Source organism: Urocitellus parryii, chromosome 8, assembly GCF_045843805.1.
Source record: "Urocitellus parryii isolate mUroPar1 chromosome 8, mUroPar1.hap1, whole genome shotgun sequence".
NCBI lineage: Eukaryota > Metazoa > Chordata > Mammalia > Rodentia > Sciuridae > Urocitellus > Urocitellus parryii.
Genome location: NC_135538.1, coordinates 76,659,613 through 76,680,887, shown reverse-complemented (window position 1 = coordinate 76,680,887; position 21,275 = coordinate 76,659,613). Strand labels below are relative to the sequence as shown.

Genomic DNA, 21,275 nt, shown 5'->3' with positions numbered 1-21,275 from the left:
AAATTATATACTCCAAAACCACACCCCTGACCCCCACCTCCTCCAGTCATGCCCTACCACTTCAGTTACCACTCAGTTAATCTCTTTCAAGACTCTCATAACCCAATCATTTCTCCTCTGAAGCTTCTTGCATTGTCTCACAAGTGAGATTCTGGGGGACACCTCACATCCAAACCATAGCAACTTCTTAGCACCCCACCTAATGCTAGGTTGTGACTTTACTTTTGGAACTGAATGAAGCACCACCCTATAGGATATGAAACACATTTTCTTCCATAACCACAAAGAGGCCAGATGAAGCAACTGGAAGTTATGGGAAAGGTAATTCCCCACTGAATTATTGACCAATGGAAAAAAGGAGGCAAGGAGAAAACTAGAAGATAATTATCTTTTCTTTCTCTCCACTATATGCTACTCTAGGGTACAATATTTCCTTGCAAGCCTTATGGAAAATTCCTTCCTGCTTCTTGGACAAGCCTGCTGAATCACCTGTCATATTGCTTTGGGGCATCTTATGATGCAGTAGCCATCAAAGAAACACACAGTGTTGCAATGAATGACATCTGTTACTTACCTCAAATTGCTATGATTTTATCTGGCAAATAACTCATTAAAATCATAACCACTGCTTCAGGCTCCGCTTTCTAGGGAACCCAGGTCAAAGGCTATAGAATTGGCATTGTCAGCACCTGTAAAGTAGGAGTCCTAAGTGGAGTTATGCTTCATAAATGCATTGCAAAAATTATAGGTGTTCATGCCTCATTCAAGGCCAACCAAATAAAAATTGCTAAGGATGGGCACCTCAACATGCACGTTTCCACAGTAACATTGTGAAAGTTCATCAACTAACACAAATACAGAATTGGAATCCAAGTCCATATATCCAGTCCCCCATCTCAGCCCTTCAACAAACATGAACTAACTATCTACCAAGTGCCAAAGAATCTTATTGATATTGTGTATTTGAGAAACACTTATGACATCATTAAGCAAAAAAAAAAATCACAAACTAGGAGGAAAATACTGAGGAACTTGTTTGGGATAGCAAAACTAAACAGGTGTGATCAACACACAGCACAAGAAGACTAATGAACATTTTAGAAGTTATAGAAATTCATTCAGAATTTTTAAAGAGGTTAGTATGTCTCATTAAACTCTTTACCTTTCCTTTCAGACATTTTCTTTGAAAGAAAAGTCAAAAAAAGATTCAAAAGCAGCCAGCTGTGTAATATACATTGTCAGTAAGACGTGATACAGGCCAGGCTAATTGATCACTTTTCAAGGCTTAAGTGACTCATTCTTTATAATATGACATAACTGAAAACATCTTTGACAACACTGAAGTCGTTTATTGAATTTTAAATGCCAACTGAAAATTTAAATCATGCTTATTTTTCATAAGGTAATCCACTCACAATAGGCAATTCATGTGATCCCATCATGCAAGAAAAGCTCTGATGCTCTTCTGAACCTTCCACGACTGTGCTGACGCACCTGCCTTTTGGACAGGTGGTTGATAGGAGATAGGTTGTTGAAGACACCATTTGTCTTGTGTGTTTTAGATAGAAATAGACTCTCCGTGTTTATTCACTCAATGTTCTAAAGGCCTTTATGTCTCCGATATAAGCTCAGACTCTCCAGGACTCATTTTTTCTACCTTAAAATTGAGATAATCATAATTCCATTTTTAAACCTAACTTTCAGGATTGTATTGATGATTAAATGGAAAAATTACTATTTTATAAAACGAAATGCTGTGAACATGTGCTACTTATGCTAATACATTATATAGAAAACCTGCCATCAGGAGATACTGGTCATATCTTTTTCTTAAGTTTTGTACTACCTCCTGTTCTTATGTATAGAGGATTGATAGAAATGGAAGTACTGACAATTCATAGCCACATATGAGGGTGGGGGGGTGGTTAACCAAGTCACAATAGTACAGCAAAAATATGCAGTTCAAGACTTACTCTGGAGTCTTACCTCTTCCTTGTAGCTGGAGAGGCCAAATTCCATCCTTTTTAGCCTTCATTCTCTATTCAGTCAAGTGGGGAAAATAATGACTACTACTATGGTATTTAGTGATTTAAAAGGATGGTGTAGATGTCCAGGGAGATACCAGAACCAGTAAGACAAAATTTGTGTCTTCAAAGAGCTGAAAGCTACCACTTAATCAAAGAACACCTTTAAATAGTCACATTGTCAATAAACACAGATGTTTCTTTATTTAGTGAAGATCAGGGATCCAAACTTATCCAAAAAGATTAAGAGGCTCCACGTCCCCACTGGAGTAGCAAGTTTTATAGAAATTGCTACTTATGGATTATACAAATTGAAGACCAGAGGAGACACTGGAATGCCTGTTCACCTGGACCACATATATGTGGCAGCCCAAGACTTTGTGGTGGGAGCAATGATTCTGGGTGTTGGCTTTTCATGTAATGGGAATTCTTGGCAAAACTTAAACCCTAGAAGAACAGAGGTTGGCTTACATATTGAGGGTACACGTTTGTGTCGAAAATAAGTCATTCAAGTGGGTTCAGATGATAAAATGGTATTGAATGAATACTGGCTTGCTTTCTTACTTGTTTGATTTGTCTAGTGAACAAATTATTAGTGACTACTTCACTAACTAGGTAATTCAAGGGAGTAAAAATAAGTGCCACCTAAATACACTTAAATGTTCACCTTTTTCAAATCCTTATGATGAATTTTAAGAAGCTAGCAGGCCAATGCAAAAGTAGTACCAGTTTGCTGCAGAATATCACAGGTTTTTAGTGTTATTAGCAGTCCTATGTACCCCAGTTAACGTTTTTTTCTGCCTACATTGTGAACTTGTTTGAATACTTCAGTTTTTGCTGTTGTTTGACTTTTGAACTTTTGAAGTATTTGGAATATAACTTCAAAAGTTTTCCACAAATGAAAGTGTGTGTATGTATGTTTATACCAAATCTAGAAGGCTCACGACAGACCTGCATAAAAGTATTTAATTCAGAATCACACATGTAAACATGTGAATAACTTAATTATTGTTTCCAATTTATCAAATTATATTTTTGCTGCTATTTATTAAGATAATTTTAATATCATCTTGAAATACAAACATTTATTTTAAGTGCTAATACAATGGTTAATGAAGGACACTTTTAAAACATATGCACTGTATTGATTTTCTTTGAAAGAAATGTAAATGTTAAACTAAATAAATTATCTATAATAGAAGTGATTAATGGTTTATGAGAAAGCTAGTTTAGTCAAACATTATATACAAACTTTGATACTACAGAATTATTACACTTGTAAAATTCTCTTATCTGCAATGAAGTTACATTCCATGGTGATTACATGCCAAATGTATTGTTATTAAGGTAAACGAACACACATATGCTTACATTCGAGCACACACACACAGACACACACACACAGACACACACACGCACACAGGGATGGTGTATATAAAGTGTTAAACATACTGACCCAAATAAGAACTCAGCAAAAGTCTGATCATTTCCCCATTTTTCAAGGAGGCCTGAAAAGATCACCGAGACATTGGCAGATCACAGTGAGGGAATTTTAACTAATTTCTCAAGGAGTCAGAATTCTGGTGTTCTATTACGTTAGCAAAAATAAAATAGAGTGGGGTGCTGGTATCTTATATCCTCTTTGTTGTAGATTTCCTCAAGCAACTCTTGAAATCTTATGTTAGTACTCTGAAATCTGCTTTTTTTTTAATGATAGCAACTTACCACAAAATATTCAATACTTTTGTGAATATGTCACATTGTTTCACTTTTCTTGATCAACCTCCCTGCTAACCTCCTTTCTCATGAGAATCACTATCAGCTATCTAGGTTAGAACTTTGGACAAGATTCAGGAAATTCACAATAGTTTTAATAAATGTGGTAGAAAGAATTAAAGTTTAAGACTAATAATTAAATGAGTTTTTTGTAGATGTTACATATCTATGAAGCATAGGATCCTTACTGTGCCAGATATCTAACTCATCCAGTAATTTTTAAATGGCACCTATAATTAAAAGCTTTTTATTTTCTTGTGATCACATGCAATAACATAGCAGGCACAGGGTCTGACAAGAGGGCAACATTCTGAAGTGGGGCCACTCCTGAAAAACTAACAATAAATAGTCACAACAGATACAATACCCCAGGACAAGACTATGCCCTATATGGCTTGACCAGCTAAGGATGCCAGTGAAAATGCTGATTTTTGCATTTTAGAAGAGATGATGGACAGATTGACCTTTCTACATTTGCTAACCTCAAATTGCAGAGAGCATTTCTTGCCTAATAGCTTCAAACCTTACTCAAAATAGGACCAACCTCAGTCTTTGTGCTCTTTCTCCTTAAATTTCTCTGAGTGATGTAGGTAGCAGATGATTAAAAGGAGAGAAAGGGCAGGGAAGTGGGGAACTACCCAGGACAACTGTACTCCTTCAACTTACCAGGTTTCCAGGTCTGGATTGGAACAGTACTAGAAGACCCATGGGAGCTGGAAGATATGCTTTGTGTTTCTCTTTTCCCTAAGCACCATGCCACATGAGATGTTATCAGCCCAGGCTGGCCCACCGTCCTCAACTTCTCAAGCTCAAGAAACAGGAAGAGACAATAGTTCATTCTTTCAAACACTACTTCCGTAAACATTGCCACTGTGAACATCTCTTTGCTATTGTTCAGTTCTATGAATTGGATAAGATAGGAATTTCTCTGCCTGGATTCTGTACTCTCAATGAGCAAGCAATCTCTGAGATCCTTCTCTTATATGTAGCAGTCTTCCTGATATCTCTTCACTCTTTTTTACATCTCTATTGACTCTTCACCAGTTAGATCTTCTACTTCACCTCTCACCTAGAATAAAATGGCATTCCTTCATTTATTTTTTTTTTATTGTTGGTCGTTCAAAACATTACATAGTTCTTAATACATCATATTTCACAGTTTGATTCAAGTGGGTTATGAACTCCCAATTTTACCCCGTATACAGATTGCTGTATCACATGAGTTACCCTTCCATTGATTGACAAATTGCCTTTCTAGTGTCTGATGTATTCTGCTGTCTGTCCTATTCTCTACGGACCCTTCATTTATTGACTCACCAAAACTTTAACAAACACCTTCTGTGTAACAGAGGCTATTTCAAACACTAAGTATCCAGTAGTAAACAGGACATAGTTGTTGTCTTTGTGGAGTTTCACTCATGGTGACAAATAAACCACAAACTAAGAATTCAATTGATAAAGCAATTGCAGTGACAAGTGTAATAACAACATGTATTTAAATCATCAGGGTAAGGGATTAAGGACTATTAAGTAAAATATTGGAGACAACTTTAAGTAGGATGGGGAGAAATATCTTTGAGGGAGTAACATTTTATCACTAACAAAAAATTAAAGCTGGAGATCAAAAGATCTGGAGGAAGAGCTCTCCAAGAAGGTGGAGCAATCACTATGAAGTGGGAAGGAGCTTGGTCACATTGGAATTGATTTGGCCAATTTCTTCATTACACTGCTGCTTTGTATTGTATCTGTCCATATGCCTGTGTTCCTTTTCAATAACAGCTACTACTAAAATAAGCCAGTTTCTGTGTAGCTCTGTAAGCCTTCACATAGTTTCCAGCTGATGGCATGAGAAACGGAGGACTGAATGTTCTGATGATGTCGAAGGCTGTGGATTCCACCTACCGTGCAGTACAGGTGAGTGCACAAAAGACCAGAGTGACAGACACAAATCCTCTTTTAGTCAGGTCTACCCCAGATTAAAAACACAACTACTTTTGCACAAATTGGGAGGGGGTTGGATTCTGGGGTGGTTTCAGGCGTTTGAAACAGCTGAGAAAGGAACTTTCACAACTGTGGAAAAGGCCGCAAAGACTAAGTTGTACTAACTTCAAGATGACAGTTAACCAGCACTGGTTACATAAGAAACATTTAAGGGAATTTAATGTGCTGCGGCAAACAGGGTTATAAGGCAATAAAATTCCAAGGTGCATTCTAGTTAAGTCCTAAAGATTTCTGCAGCAGTTTTGAAAAGAAAATGCAGTGCCCAGAGACTCAAGGAGAATTTTTGCTTCTGTCAGCCAAAACATCCAAACATCTAACCTTATCTTTTGCTATGAGTCCAGCAAAGAGTCAGAACATTTTTACATAAGGGCTACCTATTGGGAGCTCTATGTCTGTGAGGTCCCAAGAAGGCACATTTCAAGGGCTATTACCCTCATGCTGTTTCTCCATTAGTCCACAGGGTTCTTTATGGTGCCCCATGCAGAGATAAGACTGGTGAGTAATTAACCCCAAGGTAGCTGGAAAAATTCATTTTCAGCAAGCAAGTCCTACTTGCAAGTAGAACCTAACCTTCTAGAGGGTAATAGAACAGACCTTTCACTTTTTTCCCCTCCCCTCCCCCAGCTTTAATTGACAAATAAAATTTGCATACATTCAAGGAGTACAATGGGATATTTTGATATGTCTACATTGTAAAATAATTATCACAATCAAGCTTAATTAATATGTCTATGACCTCACTTTTCTTTTTCTTTTTGTATGTGGGTTTGCTGAGAATACTTAAGATGTATTATCTTAGCAAATTTCAAATATATAATACATTAACTATAATCTCCAGGTTGTACATTAGGTCTCAAAAACTTATTTATCTTATGTGAAAGGTTGCTTCTTTTAGTCTCATCTCAGGACTAACACGAGGCTAAGCACATAAAAGGCATTCTTGGAATATTTAATAAATGAACCATGTTTTGAAGCATTGCTGTCATGGATATTCTAAGTCAATGTAAGAATTTACCTAAAAGATAGGTATTAACAAATTAAAAATGCTCTTTTGTGCTGTATTTCATGAGCCTAAATATGTTTTAAGATTGCTTGGTAAAATAAAATACAGGACTCCAGTTAAATTTGACTTTCAGATAAATAGAGATAATTTTTTAGTATAAGTGTGTACTAAAAATTGCATGAAATACACTTTTAAAAATTACTATTTTCTGAAATCAATTTAGATTAAATAATATATTTTTGTTTCCTAATTTAGCAACTCTAACTCAACCTTTATGCCTTGAACCTGATTGAATTTGTTTCTCTTCTTTTCTCTGATGATTGAACTCAATAATGGCATTAAACTGCTTTGATAGTTTACTTATCCTCAATTAAAATGAAAAACATATAAACTATGATCTCCTTGATCTTCTTCAAAGAGATATGGAAAAAGCACAGAGCATATGTAATTCTGGATTAACACAGAGAACAGTCTTATCCACAGTTCCTGGTGAAGCTCATTATGTTGAAGTTTGCTCAAAGAAGAAAAATTAAAAGAATAGGATTTCAACTGGTTTCTAATGACATGGCCAGATGATGCCACAAAATCTTGGCATTACTGATAAGTACACACTGTGCTGGAAAATCAATAGTTTCTGAAGGGGATCCTGGAGAGAATTTTCCATTATTGACATTAGAAACAACTTAGCCCCATACTCGTAAATTCCTGGAGCTAAGGGTGCTCCACATCCCGGAGCAAGAAGGCCTGGTTCTCATCCTGGTTTCATAAACTGCTGAGCTGGAATTATTGCTTTTGAAAATTACTAAGGTTATCTACTTGTACAAACTGTGTTTTTAACTATTACAAATGCCAGTGATTAAGTTGGGGAAGTAATATGAAGTACTTGTTTCCCTCCAATTCAAGAAAGTCTGTTTGCAGAAAGATAACCATAGGTAAGCAGATAAATTATGAATTATATTAAATAATAATTCCCTGGAACTCTCCACTAAATATTAGACATTTTTAGTGTTAAAAAAATGTATTATCGCTCATTTGCAAACAATTCCCTAACAACTTTTGAGTGTTAATTCCTTCTGTTCTACAGAAAAACATGATCAATGAAACTTATCTGTCCTTCTCTTGGTTTCTTTTCTCTAAAACATGGAGTCAAAGATTCTCTAAAACTTTTTGAGTATATTACACTCTGTGACCTCCTCATGTTTTTAAGTCCAAAGACATTATAAACAAAATTCACTATTAATTTTACAAATGAAATATCCCCTAGAAATAGCAGGAAGTGACACTCTTCATTTTTCAATAAATCTTTTCTTTGAGAATAATTTTAGATTTACAGAAAAAAAAATGTGAAAATCATGCAGAGATTCCATGCCCATATACCCCATACTCAGTTTGTCCTGTTGGTGATATCTACAATAGTATGGTACATTTACCACAACTAATGAACCATATTGAAACATTTTATTTCATAACTCTTTATTCAGATTTCCTTAGGTTTTACCTGATGCCCTTTGCTGTTCCACGTGCTTCTCTAGGATACCACATTGCACTTAGTTGTCATGTCTGGTGAGGCTCTTTTTGTCTGTGGCAGTTTTCAGAATCTCCTTGTAATGATTGAAGAAATACTGATCTGGTATGTCAGAGAATCCCCCTTGGTTGAAGTCTGTGTCAAGTGCCATTCTTGTCCCATCATAATAAGGGTACAAACTATCATCATGACTTGCCACTATTGATGTTGACCTTAATTACCTGGCTTAGGTAGTCTTAGTTGGGTCTCTCCACTTGATACATTACTCTTTTCTCTCGGTTTCCATACTGTGCTCTTTGGAAGGGTCCCAATGCAGAGACCACACAAAACACTTGGGGAGTTAACCTCCACCTCCTTGAGGGGGCAGTATCTACATAGATTATTTGGGATTCTACACAGGAAATTTGTCTCTTCCCTCTTTTCACCTCTCTATTCAATCATTTATTTATTCTAATGTGGATGTGTGGACGTTTTATACTCTGGGTTATAATGCAATACTAGTTATTTGTTTTGTTGCTCAAATTGCTCTAGCTTTGTCCATTGGAACTATTTTGGTTCACTCCTGTATCTCTTTGACATGCTCCCCTTCCATTATTGCTTTCTGAAACTAAAACAATTCTCCAGGTTCCTCTTGTATGTGTATTTACTTCTCCAGCTCTAGATTTAGATTCAGCCACTTATCTAAGGAGTCCTGGTTACTGTATTGGAGAATATCATTAGAAACTAAGAGCTAGGTCCTGCTAAGTGAAAGCCATTGTGACATTAAACCACTTCTCTCTTCCCTTTCCTACCTGAATATATTAGCCCACTGACCAAAGAATATTCATATCACTGATGTCGAACTCAGTTCCTAGGAGGAAATCATAGTTTAGGTTCAGAAGTATTTGATGGCCTTAATAATACCTATCCTTCTTTATATTTAAAGACTATGATTTTAATTTCCTTTGTTTTTGTTTTTTGGGTATAAATTTTGTGCTTTATTTTTTTTTTCTTACTAAAGAACCTAAATGTTTAGGGAATGAGGTCCCTAAGAAAAGGAGGGTGGATTACTTCTTTCCAGGCTTAATTGGGTGCAGCCTGGTAATTCAACTTGAAATGGCAGGGTGTATCTAAGTCTAGGAGGAGTTTAATATATACTATCCTTATTCAACCCTTGTTTAAAATGAATTATGTGATGACCAAAGACATGTGAAGGATTGACTGTAAAAGAATGGAGAGGTTGCAACAAAGGAAGAAGAAAATGACAAATACCATTATCAAACCAAATAACTACCTTGTAATTTTTATGATGCATATGAGAAGGAAACTTGTTTTTAATATCAGGAGTGCCTCTTTCACAGAGGCAATGTCAAGCATGCTTTCTATCTAACGTCAAGGCTTTAAATGTTTTTAAAACCACAAATGTGCCCTATAGTAGCCTAGGCTTACCAAACTCTCAAGCTCCTAGTGTTGACAAAGTCTCCAAAATGAGATAAAAAAAAAAAAACTGGAATTAATAGTTAATGCATACCCCCTGGCAATGTGAAGAGGTGAGATTATATTATATGCTAGTCAAAACAGTGAAGCCTGGGGCTGGGATTGTGGCTCAGCTGTAGAGTACTCTCGCCGCCTAGCACATGGGAGGCCCTGGGTTCAATCCTCAGCACCACATAAAAATAAATAAAATAAAGATACTGTGTCCAGTTATAACCAAAAAATAAATATTTAAAAAAAAAGAGTGAAACCTTAGCATCCAGAGAGTGCACACACAGGAGTGCACACATGCACACACACATGCACATATAAGGTAAAATACATTAAGTCCTTTGATTGTTTTTCCTTCTCTGGAACTTCCCCTTCCAATTCCTGGCTACCAGTACTTATTGCCTTCCCCTCAAACACTCCCATAACACAATAGTGTCTCAAACACATAACATATAAATCACAGTGATGGAATCAGAGCCTTGGGTTCAGCATGAAAACCAAAGCCTACTCAAACTTACTAGAGCCCTGGAGTTCAAAAGACATGGTCTCTATGACACTGAAAACTAGCTGTCTTCTGGGTCATTTCACACTGCTAAGTTCATACACAGACAAAAATGTTTGTCACCTGTTGGCAAGATTCTTATGGAATTAATTGATTAGTCAGATAGGCTGGCTTAAAGCTGGTTTAACTGTAATCCAATGAGAATATTGCTGAAGGTTAGTCTACATGTACTGCCTTATGTTTCCTAATTTGGACATGGACGTGGTTTGGGATTCTGAGGACATCATTTTTAGCCAGCACACATACAAAGACAGCAGACACAAATCAATAGAAAAAAATAACTTCTTTTTATTTACAAAAAAAATCCAAATATTGGATGCTGTAAACAAAATTCACAATCTGTTCCCTCTAGCACTGATTCAAACATGTCAGTTTTTAAAAGTCCATTTTCCAACAACTCCTTTTCTGCCTGTGACACACTATAGTCAAAATATTCCAAAAGAGTGACCCAAGGTGCAGCTTGCTGTAGTAGGGTGCCTCAGAGTTAGGCATGGCTGTAGAGAAGTTGGAGGGAGAGACAGCCAATGGGCAGAGCCTCCTCTGTTCTGCAAAGCTTCACAGCAACTCTCACTAAGTTACCCAGACATCTTCCCACTTTGTACTTTTACCATTTTCTTTGTTATCAAACCATTATTATAACAAAATATTACAGAAATTCTTTCTTAGCATTGAAAAGGCTATGCTAAAAGAAATGTTAAAAGAAAGATTATATTCAAATAGGTGCTATATATGAAATCACCTTTTTTTTTGGCTTTTTGGTTTCATCGAACACACTTCATCTTCAACAATAACAAAAAAAAGCTTATTTTTGACAGCTGCTGACAGCTTTCAACATAATACACTTCATTTACAAAACAGTTCACAATATTTATTTAACAAGTATTGTATTGAAAACAACTTTATGCACAGTAAAGCAACCAACGATAAGCAAACAGAAAGGGGCAGTAAAAACAGCTGTGTTCACTTTTCATTTCATTTCCTTCTTGGTTTGGATTATAGATTACAGAGAGTCTTCCATCTTGCATTTTTTGGAACCACATTAAAACAGTCCACCCAATACCAAAGTGAGTAGATACTTGATCCCATTTCTGAAAGGGAAAAGTCCATCTTGGTGTAAGTGTTCTTGAAGCAGTTGGATTTACTGAAGTAAACTTTTCAAAAGGGCACTGTCACAGGTAAATGTTCTGTGACGTACCAGATTGGACAGGTGAAAAGAGCCCCCAAAAGATAAAAACTCTTCCAGTTTCAAAGTAACAGCACACTAGGCCAGATAAACAAAAGCAAACAATATCACAGGCGCTAATCAGGAGTTGAGAGCTGTTCTTTTTTTCTGACCTATACACACGGCTTGCTTTCATCAAGACATTCAAAGTTTTTAAGCCACATATCCACAAAGAGAGACATATATTCCACTGTATGTTGAACTACATATGCACAGTACTATAGTACATACAAAATAGAAATAAATTATATGTCTTAAAGTAACTGCTGAAAGTTGTCTTGAGTATAGCTTCATCTATCCGAATGCCAGGTGCTGGCACTTCCAACTATGCTACCAACTCTGAAGTAAGCAAGAAAATAATATAAATATTTGAGAAAATAAATGAAAAGTGTATTATCAAATAAGGCTCCTCCAAACAAAAATCTGTGTCATACATTAACAGCAGTTTGCTGCTATAGTAGAGCCAGAGATTTCCAGACTCTTCAAAATAGTAGACAACTCATGTGTCAAGAGTTAGGATGAGAAGAAAGCAGATCACCAGTTGCTCCTCTGTGCTAAGCATTCCCTTTATTTTCTTTTAGAAAACTTAAAAACACCTAAGCAGACAGAGCTCTGGTTTATGACAAATGAGTGCCAGGCTTAATCTGCAAACAGAATAATATCCCTGGGACTTTGCAATTAATTTTTCAAACCCAGGGCTGGAAATGAAGGAGACAGAGCCAACATGGGGAAGGAAGAGTTCCCTAGAAAACAGCGAGTGGCAGTGCAGAGGCTCTGATAGAATTCACAGGGAAGCTGCTATAGCCAAACCACCAGGTTCCTGTTAAGGCTTCAAAGAAAGATGCATAAAAGGTAGTCCAGACAGGTTTACCTGGATTAACCTAGCATTGAGCTAAGCATCTAAGAGATGCCCAGACAACAAACAGGCAGACAAGCAAAATTACACTGCCAACAGGCGGATGCTATTTTCTTCCTTAGTCCCTCTTTAACTGATGACAAAAATCTTCTGGTTGGGTCCAAAAAGGAATTATCATAGTAAGCATTTATCTATTAGGGCAGATGGGGATTATATGGTGGTTTCACAACACAAAGGGAAAGTTTTTATGTATTATTTTTGTTTTAACAAATGTATTTTCAGAAACCAGTGTTTAGAGGCGAGGGAGAAGGGGCAGTTTTAGGATTAGCTGTCATCAAACTGAAAACAGTAATGACAGTTCATTTCACAAAAGTATAAATGATCTCTTGGAAAATAGAAAATAAAGTTGGGTATGACTTAATGCAAAGTGATTTAATTGTAAGTACAGTACTAAATATTTAGATGCAGTGTGACAACCAGATCAAAGATGTTTCATATTGGCATAAATTTATAAAATGTTATATATAATATATCTCTCATATATAAACTTTATGCAATTGTGCAAATATTCTTTAAAAAGGGTCATTTCACATTTAGTAAATTCTAGTGGTACAGAAATGCAGAATGCATTTATTTAAGTTCATTTAAATATTAATAAGTAGCATTCAGATCACCAGAAATTATTTTTAGGGATTTAAGTAGCCTATCACTGATCCATAATCCATGATATTATACACCATGGAGGAACACAATTATTTAAAAAAAATGGGTTCAAACTGTCAACATGGCAGTTAATTTTTTAAAAAAAGAGTGTTCTGCCCAACAAATATACTCCCATTTTGGGGATTCTTTGGCTCACAAAAAAAAAAAAATGAAACAAACAAACAAATAAACAAAAAAAACTCACTAAAAATGTATTACCTCCACTCTTCCTATCAAATATATTACTTGTTTCCTCCTTTCAATTGCTTTAATTCTTTTAGATGTGGGTTTTAATTCATCATTGCAATATGCCCACTTCTCATGTCATTCTATTGAAAACATAAAAGCACACAGTATTTAAACATTTCCTATTTGATACATTGTTCTAGATCATAATCAAAGTAGTGCATATATATGTACATGTCATATGTACATATATACACACATAATATACACACATACCTAAGATAATATCACACCAACAATGCAGCTATTTGCCAAGAAAAATAGGGCATTTCCTCCACTATTCACAAGCTTATATGTTGTTTTATTTTCTTGAGTCCCTGATAAAATAAAATTAATCATTAAACAATAAAATAATTTTCCACTTCAAATTTTCAGAAAGCAACAGGCACTTTGATGAATATTGGTGTGTAACAAATATAGTAACTCTTTATATATTTTACTATATCTCTTCTACTAGGGTATTTTTAATCTGTTAATCTTTGGTCCTTGAGCACATTTTCTTTGCTACAGCTGTTTTTGCTTGCATTTTCACATTTTAAAAATGCGAGCTATGCACGCAGCTGGAATTAATGGATTGTGTCATCATAAGTTCTGCTGTTTGTTATGAGAACTGCACCAACCTACTACTGTTCACTTGGAGCAAGCAGTTTCTGTTAGCACAAAAGGATCATTCCACAGAAAGCACTTACTAAGAGCCTCAGATAGTAATCCCAACATGAGCTTCCCTTCCTGTACAGTTACTATCTGAACTCCTGAACAGATAAACAAGGTGGGATAAGACTTTTTATTCCTCTAAATTTTCCCTTTTGTGAATTCTGCCTTAAAAGTTTCTTTACCACTTTTTATCTCCTATGGCAAAGCTATGGGAACAGTTGTTGCAAACCCATATTGTCATCAAGCATTTTTTTTTTCCCTTGTTATCTTAGAAGGACCTGGTTGTTTTTAAATGACAGGTCTCTTGTTTCAAGATAGAATCCAGTTGGGTAGAAGGAAAAGGGGAGAATTAAGGAGGAAAACTTTTTAGAGATCATGCTCCCATACCAAAGAAAAGATCCATGAGCTTTGCCAAGCTTAAAACCAGCAACATATCATCACTGCACAAAACACATCCCAAATTAGGACTGGGTCACTCCTTTTTGTTGTTGTTGTCCCCCCCCCCCAATCTGGTCTGAAATGGCTCCCCTCCTCCAAGACATTTTTAAATGATTCTTAATTGCAGGGTAGCCAAGTGGAGTATGTCTGTTGCTGGCATGTGAATACTGGCTGAACTTGTGCAATGTAGTAATTGCTAAAGTTAGCATCTGCTACATAGGGAGCCGGCTGGTAATAGCAAGTGACATTAGCCACATTAGGAATGACATTTTGGTCAGCTAGCACCCGGATAGCCAGCATGGTGATAAGGTTTAAAGTCTGTCTTCTTTCATGTCCCATCAGGCACACGGTACTCTCATTCACCACTCCATGAAGGGTCATGAGATAGTCATACTTGCGGTCTTCTAAACCCACGAAGTGGTTCTGCAAATAGGACTCCAGTTTTCTCTGCTGCTCTCCAATGTCTGAGAAATCGATGAAGAACCTGGAACACATATACCTCTGGAGGGTCTTGATCTCATCAGAGGCAGGCCTAAAGCCCCTCACTAAGAGGTTGCAGTACTTAAGCAGACCTCCCCCTCTGATTTCTTCTGGGTTCCTGGTGGCAATGATCTTGTTACAAAGGTGATCAAAGGCTTCATGGAAATCACCATAGACACTCTCACCAATTATTGTGGGGTGAAATGTTTCAGTCATTGGGTTCTCTGAACATTCATAAAAGAGAAGAAGAGAGTCTAATTTGATTTGAAAAGAATCTACACTGAATTCAAACTGCCTCCGAAGGGAATCCACAAATTTCAGTTCCACATTTTTGCCACTGTTGTTTGACAGGGATATAAGACTCCATCGGTCAGAGTCATTGCACACTTTAACCATTTTCTGCACATAAGCTTCCTACAATTTAAAAGATAAAACAAGATGAGCAAACCTTGAAAAAAAAAACAATAAATAAATACATCCTCTCTCCACAGCTGAGAATTATTTTGTTCTCTCCCTTTTGTTTTGTCAAGTTTCAGCAAAACACTACCTGTAGGCTTAAACAGTCTTCTGAAAACAGGAAAAAAAGAAATCCATTTAACGAGTAGTTTAACTGTCTGGGAAAGAGAGGAGAAGTAATAGTTTGAGGCTTTTGGCAGACGTAGCAGAGTACTAAAGGTTCTGTTGTCATGTCTGACTTTTGAAAATGGTCTAATAGGCACAACATTCACACAGTAGCCACATAATATTAAAAAGACACAGAAAGGTATACAGTGATGTAGGTCTGCCTCTCACCCTTGTCCCCAGCCACCCAGTTCCCCTCCCCTGAGGCAATCAGTGTTATCAGTAACTCCTATGTCCCTCCAGAGGAACTGCAGAGTTACAATCAAATATGAAATAAATTGTCCTCAGACAATTTCAACTAATAGAAAATGTGACTCGAACCACTGTGTGGTAGTGGGGATTGCCATTATATCCTTAAAATGTGAATCAATTCGGAGAATCAACAAATATATCTTTAACACATGGAGTCAGCTGAATGCAGCGACGAAATCTATTCATATTTTCCAATACAATAAAAAAAAACCCATTGACTCAGTTCTGCTTCAGGCTGCTATTTTCCCAAAGATTAGATTATAAAATGACTGAAAAAAATCTTATTTACACTACACTGTTTCATTCCTCCCTTTTTCAGAATCTACTGTAGATAAGACTCCAGCAGGAAAGCCAAGAGTTAAACCATAAGAAGGAAGCGAAAGGGGGGGGGGGGTGCATAGGAGGAAGCGGCAGAGAGTTGTGGCGCTGAAGCTCCAAGTAAACTAAAACACTTAATATCATCCACGCACCTTAGTTCACTCATTGAGAAAATAATAAATAATAGAAATAGCGCTCCCAAACGCATGACAACCGCGGATACTTGACTTTTAACCATACTCCCTCTGCCCTAGGCTCCCCACCGAAGCCTGGCTGGGCTCCGCGGGGGTCAGGACCTAAGCCCGTCTCCAGTGGCTTTACCTTGAGCGTGAGTGGTGTGATCTTCTCCTTGTTCACCCCTTCGGGTAAGAAGTCCAACAGGCAGTCTAGCACGACGTCCTTCACAGTCTGAAACTCCTCTTCCCCACGCAGGTCAGCGCAGAAGATGAGGTCCAGGTCCTTGTAGCCCAGGCCGCTGTCCTGGTGCAGGACGTGACTGGCGGCCGAGCCATTGAGGCGCACATCGCGGACGCCTATGCACTTCTCCGCCAGACGCCGCCGCACCACCTTCACGATCAGACTCGGCTGCAACTCGAGCGTGGGGAAGTTGCCCCGCCCGTGGATCGGGATGGTCTCGCTCAGGATGCCGTCCAGCCGCTGCACTTGCTCCCAGTTCAGCACGTTACAGTGAGCAGTGGGGCTTTCACAATAGTCCAAGCAGTGCCCACCGAAGCTGCTGCTGCCGCCGCCGCCAAAGTCACCGCCGCTGAAGTCGCCACCCAGGGGGATGTACGGGCCGCTGGCCAGCTCGTCCTCGGCCATAGCAAAGTACCCTTCACCCTCCGCCATGTAGTGTCCGCCGAACGCCACTTGGCCCTGGTCAATCCTAAAAGAAAAGAATGGGAGGAAAGTATGGTAAGGACGTGGGCCATCGGAGATCAAAGGCTCATACAGCAAAGAGCGCGCCCCCTCCCCGAATAGCCTCCGGCCCTGGGGTTCCACAATCCCTTCCTCCCCCAGCCCTGGTCATTCCCAGCCGCGCGCCGCGTCCCGCAGAGCAGCCCCGCACCAAAAGTATCTCTGATGCATCTGGAAAGTGCAAGCGAGAGTCCCGTCTGTGTCACCTGGAGGCGGCCGCCCCTTCTAGGAGCGCAGCGAAGGAGGAACCGCGAGGCGGCAATACTTCCAGGAGCTGTGAGTGCGCTCCCTGCAAAGGCTAGCGACTTCGTCTTTCCCAGACCCAGCTGCCCGCACTGACCACTCCCGCCCCTGGCCCCCACCCGCGCCTCTGTCACTCCCGCTGAGTGGTCCCGGAGGTGGCGGCTTCTGCTGCCGCCGCACACGCTCCCGTCTCTGGAGCTTTAGCAGTTGTGCGGGGGAAATGTCTTCAGTACTTTTTTTATACCGGGCTTCTCCGTGCTTCCGGGGCCCTAGCACGGCGCGCTCGCCACACCCTCCTCATCTGCATAAGGTGCCGCCCTCTACCACCACCCCCAACACCACCCGGTACTGGGCATACAGTCAACCTCTGCTAGGCGATGCGGACAGACGACCTAGAGTGCGGGGCCGCTAGTCATGTGTATGTGCAGATGCGTGTGTCTGCACAGATGTGCGCACACGCATATACACACGTCTGTATTTGTAATTTATGTACGCCCCGCTCGAACCTCCCCCTGGAGAACCTAAAATGCCCATAAGCAGCCATCAACGGTGCATAAGGACTAAAATCACGCAAGTGCATAAACTTCCCAATCATAAGATTCTCGCCAGATACAACGCGTCATTATAGCGTAATGTGGGGTTCCGGAGGTTCCTCACGACCTCCCTTTAAACTGCGTCTGTATTGCTAGACCGGTTACTCCATTGATAAACTGGTCCAAGTGTGCACTAAGGAGTCCACTCAAATAGACTCTGTGCGTGAAGGGAAGGGCTTGCTGATAACTGGGTTTCGTTTCTCGAAACCTCGGGCCACAGTGAGGGCGGGACAGGGGCGAAAAGGTGGGGGGAAGGCGGAGGAGGACTGGAGGCAGCCCTAAGCAGGATGAGACGCGGGGGCGGGCGCGAGCGTCGGGCTCCTGCGCACCAGAGGCTTCGAGAGTCCGGGAGCGCGGTGGGGCCGCCGCGCGTCACCGAGCAGACAGCCGGAGGGCCAGCAGCCAATCGCCGAGGTCGGGGCGGGCCCGGAGCGCGGCGTGTGGAGCCCCGCCCAGTCGAAAGCCTGGCCGCCCAGTTGTGGTGTGGCTTGCTGCGCAGCGCACCGCGACGTATAACCTGGAGGAGAAGCGGAGGAGACCAAGCACGTTCTTCTCAGCCCTCTAAAGTTTGCCCTTTCAGGTGAATAAAATGTTAGTAGGATATAATTTGATTTCCCACGAGACGTAAAGGATGAATTTAAAGGATATAGTTTCTCCCCTTCAGCTTCAGTCTTTGGGCACAGCTAAAGGAGTTGTAATGGTTATCCCTGCGCGCACTCGCGCCACAGTGGTTGCTAGAAAGCTCTCCACTTTCCCCGGCGGCCGTTTGCCTTTTTCCAAAGTAATCCAGGACAATTTTCCCTTTACCTAGACGCTGCGGGATGCTGAGGTGGGACCAGCGGGGAAACGCCTGGAAAACTAATACAACCTCCCCAAAGGCCCTGTGCAACCGCGGCCACCCCAGTCTGAGAAAACAGTGCGCCCCCTCTAAGGTGGGGGAACCCCTGACCTAATCGCGGGAGCTGTGTGACTCGGAGATTGAGGGGTAAAGTGCGGGGGTGTCAACCTCAGAACATCCAGCTGCGTTACCACGCCGCCCCCTGCCGGTGCCCTACGGAGCTGGCTGTGTCCCCAAATGGAGAAACCCGACCAGACCTGTGGCAGAGGCCGGCCTCCTCTAGCACAGCGCATGAACACTGTGGGGGCTGGATGAAGGGAACCTAGAACAATTACACTAATTGGTAAGCCTATTAGTTTCTTACAAGTGTATTGATAGAGTCTCCTGCCCAGCCATCCTCACATGAATACATCCTATCCAGGGTATTGAATAGATAGTTTGATCACCTATTGAGTTAACAAGCATCAAGTAATGAGGATTTAAGAGTGACAACATTTCACCCAGTGCAGTGAACCTGACACACCGGTACATAATTATGATTCAGTTGCATCTGTGTGATGAGAGAACTGTGTTCCAACTTAGAGAGGGATAGTGGATTAACTACCATGGGGTATTGTAGAGAAATACAGAAAAGAGGTGTCATTTGAGGCTGGATCTTTAAAAACAAATGGACTTTCCTTTCATAGTTGGGGAAAATTGGAGAAAGGCATTATATTATTCACAAAAGGAAGAGTACAGAGAGTGTTCAAGATAGAATATACGGACTCCCTTGACATATGACATGGGATTGGGGTAAGGTTTGTGGGCATTCTTGGAACTTATTGAGCACTCTAGCTGAATTCTTTACCTCATTTAATCTTCAAGAAAGTATTCCATGTCATAGGGATTCCGAAACAAGAACTAAGAGGTTGAGGATTTGCCCTTGTTCTATATCTAATAACCTGAAAGATCAGGCTTTGGATCCAACACATTTTGACTGTGTATTGTTTAGTCTTCATTACCGGGAATGGGATGTCTGTTGCTTACTACCATCTGCTCACTGGAAGCTGAGAAACCACAAATAGAAAAAAAAAAAAAAAAAAAAAAAAAAGATTTTTAAAAGAACTAAGAACCTTTAAATGTAGTTATTCAAAGGCTGATATAAATTTCTGCAACTTATTAAAGTAAGACCAAAGGGGTGAATCATATGTTAAATTCACTGCAGTGAATAAAAACATTATTTTGTAGTTATTTTAGTCTTTGCTCAAACAAAAAAACAATAATCTTCAAGCTGGTGAGCATCTGGGAAAACCCGGATTTTGACCTGTGGGGCTGAGGGAATCTGCACTTTATTCAGGAAGCTATCAGGTGATCTGTACACAAGGGCCTAATTCCAGTTTGTACTACAGTTAGAGCCACAGCAGCCCCTTTCTCTTGATGAGGACCCTCTCCTAAGCAGAGGCTGCCATTCTCTACCCAGCTGCTCCCATGATCTTTCTCAAGAACAGAGAACTTAACTGAGAGGTAGAAGCAGAGCTTGAAGCCAGAGTCTTCTGCATCACACTCTGTGAGGAGGAAAAGATGGGTTCCAGTAACAGAGGGGAAACACCCCATTTCTCCTAGCTGCCAGTGGTTTGTGGCTGACACTTACTTAAACTTTGACAAAGCAATCCCCACTTGCAACCATAATCCAGACCCTACTGCCTGCTTCACTAGAACATCTGGGATATCTTACTTTTGGCAGTGCCTTGGTGGGCAATTTAATCTTTAACTGGATTAATATGTGCCTAATGCATAATTGTTTCTTGCTACATAGTATTGGATGAAAGCATATGTTGTTTATCATTCTTTTTCTCTCTGTCATAAAACAGATAATATTTACATTCTGAGAAGATATATTCATCCTTATGTGAAGTTGGAGATGTTGCAATTACAAACATAACTTTACTTTTTTCTAGATAATCAAAATAATTGTCAAGTGAGATAGTCTATTCTCCCAAACACATTCACAGCCAAGATACTTCTGAACATAGTTACTCTTAAGTTTAGATGGACACATAGACTTACTTTTCTTTTTTGTTTGGGTAAACTCTAGCTTCTGTAACTACTTGGTAAGAAATTTGCATTTCCTCATTTAAAAGGGAAAAAATATGACAATGTAATGTCAATAGTTGACAAAGTTCAGACGACCACAAAACTGAAATAATAGGCAATCTAAATCTAGATTGCTTTCTGAATGAGTAAAAAGTCTTTTCTGAAGTTTTAAAAGTATGGGGCTATAGCTTAGTAGTAGAGCACCTGCCTCACAGGTATGAAGCACTGGGTTTGGTCCTCAGCATCACATAAAAATAAATAAATAAAGATATTGTGTCCATCTACAACTAAAAAAATATTTAAAAAAAAAAAGTCTTACAGGGGCTGGGGTCATGGCTCAGAGGTAAAGCGCTCACCTAGCATGTGAGAGACACTGGGTTTGACCCTCAGCACCACATGAAAATAAAATAAAGATATTGTGTCCACCTATAACTAAAAAATAAATATTTTTTAAAAGTCTTACATA

The 21,275-nt window shown here is 39.5% G+C and overlaps 1 protein-coding gene across 2 annotated transcripts; it reads right to left on the bottom strand.

Annotated features, from left to right (window-relative positions):
- Positions 1–13,345: 13,345 nt before the first annotated feature.
- Tent5a (terminal nucleotidyltransferase 5A) lies at positions 13,346–17,315 on the bottom strand. 2 transcript variants are annotated; one of them, XM_026411134.2, is made up of 3 exons: positions 17,269–17,315; positions 16,466–17,030; positions 13,346–15,367 (listed from the first exon to the last, which is right to left on the bottom strand). In XM_026411134.2, exons 2-3 carry the CDS (start codon positions 16,991–16,993, stop codon positions 14,591–14,593), a joined length of 1,305 nt encoding a protein of 434 aa, XP_026266919.1. In that variant the 5' UTR covers positions 16,994–17,030; positions 17,269–17,315; the 3' UTR covers positions 13,346–14,590. The 2 variants fall into 2 exon arrangements, with proteins under 2 accessions (XP_026266919.1, XP_026266908.1); XM_026411123.2 differs by having other exon boundaries at positions 17,214–17,309.
- Between the last annotated feature and the right edge of the window lie 3,960 nt (positions 17,316–21,275).